Below are 7,347 nucleotides of genomic sequence, written 5' to 3'. Positions count from 1 at the left end.
TAAGACGAAAGATTAAGATTTGTAGATGAGAAGAGCCTTGTTAGTTGAAGAACCGATGTAGCCTCAAGAAGTCTCCTTCAATAATGCTTCTTCAACTCCCCTAGAGATAGGGTTTCACAATCCTTATATATGATCTCCAAGATAGAGCCAAATCCAAGTCTTATTCGTACTCACGAAAGTCCAATTTTATCAAACTTCAGTGGTGCGTTCGAACGCGTCCCGAGTGCGTTCGAACGGCATGATTTGAACTTAGGTGCGTTCGAACGGGCCCGAGTGCGTTCGAACGCGACAACTTGAATTCTTCAGGTTGCGTTCGAACGCATTTGTGAACGCAGCTCTCGGTCTGTGTGAACGCAGCTCTCGGTCTGTGTGAACGCAGCTCTCGTCCTGTGTGAACGCAGTACCCGCGTTCGAACGCGTTTGTGAACGCGGCTCTTGGTCTGTGTGAACGCAGTACCCACGTTCGAACGCGTTTGTGAACGCGGCTCTCTGTCTGTGTGAACACAGTACCCGCGTTCGAACGCGTTTGTGAACGCGGCTCTCTGTCTGTGTGAACGCAGTACCCACGTTCGAACGCGTTTGTGAACGCGGTGTGAACTCGACGGCTTTTCTCCAATAATCTTGCAATTCTGTAAACTAGAGATATTTTAGACTTGTGTAAAGCTCATATACATGAAAAAATACACTTAGACTATTTTGTACACAATTGCCAACAAATAAAAACCTAACAGACCTCCTCATGGACCTCCTCTAGACATTCTCGATCATCAACAACCTTATCGTCCTCCTCAAAATCGTCGATAAGCATCACACTCCTGATCGGTTTCAAACACCGATGACCGGGGTTGAAACACTCATCACATAGAAAACAAAGGCCTTTCGCTCTTCGCTCCTCCACCTAGGCAAGTGTGAGAATTTGAACAGGGGGTCTTATGCCTCCTCTAACATCGGAAGAAGGTTTCAAAGGTGGTCGCGGTCTAGTGCCCCAATTGGTTTTCACTGCCATCTTTAGAGCCCTATGCTTTTGTTCCATCCTCACGGCCTTCTGAAGAGTAGTACGGCAGAGTGCACGAATATCCGCTTGTATCTCATCTTGCAGCCCAGAAATAAATATACTCATCAATGTCTGTTCGAGCCAAGGTGGCTCACAATGACTACTAACTCTTTTAAACTCAACTTAGTACTCTGATATGGTCGTCCTCTGAACCATCTTGCTTAATGTGGAAGCAAAATCATCATATGTCGTTGTGCCAAATCTACGTGTAATCCTCCTACAAAAGTCAGCCAATTTGGTAAATCCACCACTACAAAGAACCGATTTATACCAATGCAATGCCGTTCCTTGGAGGTTAAAGCTTGCCATCTGGACTTTTGCATTTTCCGCTGTACCTTGACAAGGGAGCTTCTAGATAAGGCTAGTTGCTAAAGGGAGGAGGGAGAAGCGATGGAGGATTAACCTCGGACGTAGACAAGAACTTGGGTTGGATATCAAGGGGGAGGAAGTAGGAGGGAGAAGATGACTCAAGCCTAGATGAAAACCAATTCCAATGATCAATAATCAATAGAGGCTGCTCTTCGATATATATAGAGGTTAGCCAAACATCCAAAAATCCTAAACAAATCCTATTACAACTCAATTTAATCCTAAACAAATCCTATCAAAACTCAACATTTTTTGTTGTGCTTTCGAATCACCCTAATCGCATTTGAAAGGCCAAAATGTGCTCTTATGTGCAAACGCGAGATCAGGCATTCGAACGGCCAAAATGCGTCCTCTTTATTTGGAAATGCAAATCAGGTGTTCGAACAACTGCATTTGAATGCCATCCATTTGCGTTCGAACGAACCTGCCAAAAATTATTTTATTTTCCTAAAACATAAATAGAAATTGATACAAATTGAAGCCCTATGCTGCTAAATCAAGAACTGCAACATTAATTTGTGTAGACTTGTACTTATGTCTATTATTTTCATTATTAAGGTAGATTCATTATCGTGCAAGGATGATCCGTGACGCAGTTAGAGTTGATTAACTTGGAAGTGATGTCAGGTAAGTAAATTCTCTGTAGTCTGGGAATAGTGTAAAATTAAAGTGAAGTTTTACTTTATGAGTTTATCGTATTTATATCATGCATATGTAGATGTTTATTCACTATTTAGCATAATTATATATTATTTACTACTTTATAGTTATTTATGGATTGTTGGAGCATTTTTTATTATGATATCTTCGATGTGCATGACTTATAATTGATGATGTTAATCACTACATCACTTGCACGTATTACCATGTAGTTAAGTTTCATCGCGATATGTTCGTTTATCCACTCAACCCAAGGTTAGAGGGCAGAGTGTATATTTATTACCTATATTTATATCAACAAAAGCCTGAGGTTGTGAGGACGAGAGGGGATTATTAGGCACCTTATATGCCAGTTTGAGCAGGCATAACACTACCGAGTACAAAGACTAGATAACAGGTGATTTATAATTATGATTGAGGGATAGGGGTCATAGGCCTAGCGGTACCCGATAACACAGGGTCAAGGCGTCTATAAGTAGTGTGCTCTTGTTTTCACTATGAGCAATGATCTCATTATATGCGATGATTCTGCTACAAGTAGTAATTTTACTACGTGCGATGATTTATTAGAGTAATTATTGTAGAGTTGAGATATGGGCTTATGACTGGGTCCTCCGTCTGATGGCCATAGATAATTAGTTATATACAACGTCGCGAAGCATGTACGGGCAACATTATCGCTAGATGTCTATCCCTCCTCGATGATTAAGATGATGTGTGAGCCTATGTTTATTATGTAATAGATAGCTCTTTGAGCATAGTATGGCTTAGTGTGAGCTTGATATAAATAATTTGATAGTTTAAATAATGCATATTATGTGTTCTTTTATTAATACATTTTAGCTATTGATATGAATATATTGCATGGACGTATTATTATGATCATGTTGACATACATATGTATCATGTGACATTTTTATTTATCTTATTTTTAAACTGTAGAGAAGTATACTTACTATACTTTATGCTCACCATCTTTTGGTGAAAATATTTTTTTAGATCAATAGATAACCCCGAGTCTATGGAGGTCCCAGTGAAAATCTGATTATATTTTCTTTATTTGTGTTAATATTGTAACGTAAGTTATATAAATTATAGCCCTTACATAGGCATTTGTCTTGGTGAGTGTATGTATATGTATTTTGGGACTTATTGCGGCATGTGATAATTTAAACTCCGTTTAGTTTATTTTATTTGTGAAAATATTGATTCTTATCTTATATATTATATACAAATATTAATCTATACATCATATAAAAATCATGTGGATTCTACCCATGTGAGGGGCACACGTATTTTAAGGTGAGTGTTTGGTAGTGATGATGATCTTGCTTTACTTCCCAGAAAATTTAAAAGATTTCTAAGGAAAAGAAAGCAAAGTCTACAAAAATCACAAAATTGAGAGAGAGAGAGAGAGAGAGAGAGAGAGAGAGAGAGAGAGAGAGAGAGAGAGAGAGAGAGAGAGAGAGAGAGAGAGAGAGAGAGAGAGAGAGAGAGAGAGAGAGAGAGAGAGAGAGAGAGAGAGAGAGAGAGAGAACGACCAAAGAAGGGTAATCATGGTATTTCAAAATTGACGTGAATTTGCTAACCTCAATTTACTATGCCACATGAAAAAGGACTTTAATTAAATTGAAAAAAGCTGGTCATTTAAGATCTCACTTAGCGTCTTCAAAAATTGGATAGTTGGCAGATTTAGATATGCGCAGCTCATGTGAATCTTAAGAAGATGAAAAGAGAGGTGGAAAAAGGAGAGCTAGAGAGCGCTGTGCATGTGAAAAACATAATTATTGGGGGGTGGTAGAGGTGGAATTCAACCTCAATCCAATTAATGCACGAGGCTCCCTCCAAATCATCTACGTGAACTAAAGAGGAAGCTATTACATCTACCTCTTACCTTTGCTACGTCCCTTTCTATTGACTCCCAGCTTCCCAGAAATGCCAAATTTTGTGGCCCCTCTTCCTTCCTCCTGCTCTGGCGTGTTCCACTCCATTCCATAACTTGTGTCTGCTTCTAAAGGTAAATCAGCTCTCAATGGTAAAACTTCTATACTCTCTAGATACTGTTGAGTTGTCCATGTACTGATTTCTTTCCTTACTTGCAGACCAGAGTTAGCTGATCCCTTATCTAATGGACGAAGAGGTAGAATGCATGCAATCATACACATAAAGTTACGTACATAGGAAAGAATTAATTCATGTCGTGTTAGTTACCAGGCTTTAGCTGCCCTATTTCAGGCGAACCATCCCGCTAGTTTTGCACCGTTGGATTACTCCCTGGACTGTCACCCCCCAGACGACAGCCGACAGCAAGGTAGTTCCGAGAACGGCATCGAGATGGTCGATTATATGCTAAGCAATTCTTCAGTACCGCAGACTCAGATCTCCCTTGACAAGCTGAGCTTCGCGGACGTGATGCAGTTCGCCGACTTCGGACCTAAGCTCAAGCTGCTGAACCAGACTAAGATGTCCGAGGATGAAAATTACCACGCGTTGCTTCCTCTACCTATTCCGCCATCTATTGATTTAGAAGATAGGTTGGGTAGTACAAGCATCAAGAATAAGGGGATTGTGATTATGGAGGAGGATGGAGATGGAAGTGACAAGGGTCGGTTGACGTCGGAGAACACTACTTCTTCCATTCAGCAGTTCGGTCTTGTCGATGGGGTCGAGAAGACAGCCATCGTAGAGGCAAAGAACCGTCGAAAGAGACCAAGGTCACTGAAAACGAGCGAGGAGGTTGAGAGCCAACGGATGACTCATATCGCTGTAGAGCGCAACAGAAGGCGGCAGATGAATGAGCACCTCCGTGTGTTGAGATCACTCATGCCAGGATCTTACGTGCAAAGGGTAAAAGTAGGACACTCTTACTAGGTTCTGGATATGCTATTTAAGGAAATGTTTTCTATCAATATAATTTCTTCGTTCAATGCGTCCTAGACTGTTGGATTTTCAAGTTGCATGTTATGTTTAGAGTTAAGTTAATTTGAAGCAAGAAATACTAACGTAGCCATGATAAAAGCATGTAAACAGAAGCAAGAAAAGTCTGCAAACAAATTAAGATTCCTTGTTGTTTCCAATCATCTTAAATTAATCAGCTTAATTTTCAGGGAGACCAGGCATCCATTATTGGTGGTGCTATAGAGTTTGTCAGAGAATTAGAGCAACTAGTCCAGTGCTTAGAGTCGCAAAAAAGGCGAAGACTCCATGGTAGTACTGAAGCTCCGAGAACAATAATTGATAGTACTCCTCCTCCGGTGCCTATTCAACAGCCCTTCTATCCATACATACCATTTCCCGACAGTGATAATGTGAAGCTCCTCGATCTCGACCAAGGAAATGGCCTTCGGGAGGAGACGGTGGAGAACAAATCCTACCTGGCCGACATCGAGGTCAGGCTATTAGGAATCGATGCGGTGATCAAGATCCTCTCTCGAAGGAGGCCGGGGCAGCTTATCAAGACCATCGCAGCACTCGAGGAGTTGCAGCTCAGCATCCTCCACACAAACATTACAACAATTGAACAAACTGTTCTCTACTCTTTCAATATCAAGGTAACCGTAACGTGAGACTTAGTTTCCTTCTAATAGGACTAGAAATTAATATAAGATTAAATCTGATCCTTCTGCATGTTAATAGATTACAGGTGAGACAAGATACACTGCCGAAGACATCGCAAACTCGGTGCAGCAGATACTTAGCTTCATTGATGCAAATACATTATGATTCAATTAAAGAAATGGGAGTAGAATTGTAGTTACATAATTACCTTTTTTATTCCTTTTGCATTTTAGTTTACCACTGGTGATTCATGTTACTATTGAATAAAGTAAGAACAGGAGCTTATCATAGCTGGCTTCCTATTTCGTCTGTTTGTATTGTGTGGTTGATTGAAATACATATCATTGGGTTGACAGACTCAGAGGTCAACGATCACGTACCCTCGAGTTAATTTGTAGCATTGCGTTGACCTGTCAGGGTTGGCCTGTTGGATTTGCAGGGCCAGGGATAGCAGAGAGCATTCGTTGAGTCAGGATCGAATAGTCTTATCTCCCACATGGGTTAAGTAGGCCATGCAAATATGTGCACGAGAGAGGGGCGACGGATGAGAGAGCATTCGTTGAGGCAGGACCCATCATGTTGTGCTTGCTTTCTTTTCTCTTTTTTTCTTTTCCAAATGTTGTGCTTGCTTGTTCCCAATCGGATTGGACAATATGGGACCATATGGACTGGACATGATGATTGGTACAATTCGCAGCCTCTCGTTTTCTTGGAAATTTGCAGACGGCCACTGTCGTCTAAATGCCATTTTGTTTTGTTTTGTTTTTTTTTTAAGAAAAGATGTTATTTTGTTAGCTTTGCTGGTAACTATGAATTTTACCAATTAATATGTATATATGGGGAAAATACTATCTAACTCCAATGGTTAGGCTAAATTGTCTCCATGATCTTTCATTTTTGTCACTTAACCTTGTTATTGTTCTCGCAAATACTGATTTTATTTTATTAACTAATTAGACTTTTTTTCTAAATTATTTGTCATATGCTTTCTTCATCTCAATCTTTCTCTACATTTTCAATATCGAAATTTTTTGAAAATGAGATAATATAATACCAAAATGGTTAAAATTTTGATAATTTTAATCGAAATTTACTTTTGCTGTTAATTTTAGATAGAAACATATTGATTATGAAAAGCTCCAAAATGCCCTAGGAGTTTGGACCAAAAATATATTATTAATACAATTATATAGAAAATAAACCGTAGAAAGACAATCATAAATGCAGCAATTTTTATGTCAAAAAGTCTCAAAACATAGGTAATAAATGATGGATCCAAACTCCGATTGAATTAGATACTAAAACCAAATGTAGCAGTTTCAAGATGACTTATAAATCATTGTTCCATGCCAATGATTGTATCAATAAGATAAGATGTTGCTTGCTTGAAATCTTAATAAACTGCTTTCTATGATTACTTTCCAACCTCAGTAATTCCCAAGGTGAACACATCCTTCTCAGTGACTAATAAAACAGGACTCTTTAGGATGAGGTGAAAACGAGATCTCAATAAAATGTTTCAGCACCTTCTTTTGCAGATTCTCCCAAGGACATGACCTAGAATTAGGTCTCAAGTCCGTATATAGCTCCGCCACAAAATACCAAAACTATCCCCCAATGCAATCTATATCAGCGGAAAGAATAAATTTGCGATTGGTGCATATGTTCAAATGCCCCTTGGAAAGAATTTTTCTAATTCATTTTCA

The 7,347-nt window shown here is 39.4% G+C and overlaps 1 protein-coding gene across 2 annotated transcripts; it reads left to right on the top strand.

Moving 5' to 3' along the window:
• Positions 1-3,950: 3,950 nt before the first annotated feature.
• LOC140802070 (transcription factor FAMA) lies at positions 3,951-6,309 on the top strand. Of its 2 annotated transcripts, XM_073157495.1 has the most exons (5): positions 3,951-4,100; positions 4,186-4,223; positions 4,319-4,936; positions 5,191-5,634; positions 5,720-6,309. In XM_073157495.1, exons 2-5 carry the CDS (start codon positions 4,212-4,214, stop codon positions 5,804-5,806), a joined length of 1,161 nt encoding a protein of 386 aa, XP_073013596.1. In that variant the 5' UTR covers positions 3,951-4,100; positions 4,186-4,211; the 3' UTR covers positions 5,807-6,309. The 2 variants fall into 2 exon arrangements, with proteins under 2 accessions (XP_073013596.1, XP_073013597.1); XM_073157496.1 differs by lacking the exon at positions 3,951-4,100 and having other exon boundaries at positions 4,125-4,223; positions 4,319-4,930.
• The last annotated feature ends 1,038 nt before the right edge of the window (positions 6,310-7,347 follow it).

Source organism: Typha latifolia, chromosome 15, assembly GCF_019914945.1.
Source record: "Typha latifolia isolate L0001 chromosome 15, TyphaL0001v2, whole genome shotgun sequence".
NCBI lineage: Eukaryota > Viridiplantae > Streptophyta > Magnoliopsida > Poales > Typhaceae > Typha > Typha latifolia.
The sequence above is the reverse complement of the archived record's forward strand: the minus strand, read 5'-3'. Positions and strand labels throughout refer to the sequence as shown.

What these genes read in the sequence shown, in the direction of transcription:
- LOC140802070 (XM_073157495.1), top strand. An exon ending in CTTACGTGCAAAGGGTAAAA is followed by an intron (nt 4,937 to 5,190) that starts GTAGGACACTCT and finishes CTTAATTTTCAG; the next exon opens with GGAGACCAGGCATCCATTAT. An exon ending in TCTACTCTTTCAATATCAAG is followed by an intron (nt 5,635 to 5,719) that starts GTAACCGTAACG and finishes GCATGTTAATAG; the next exon opens with ATTACAGGTGAGACAAGATA.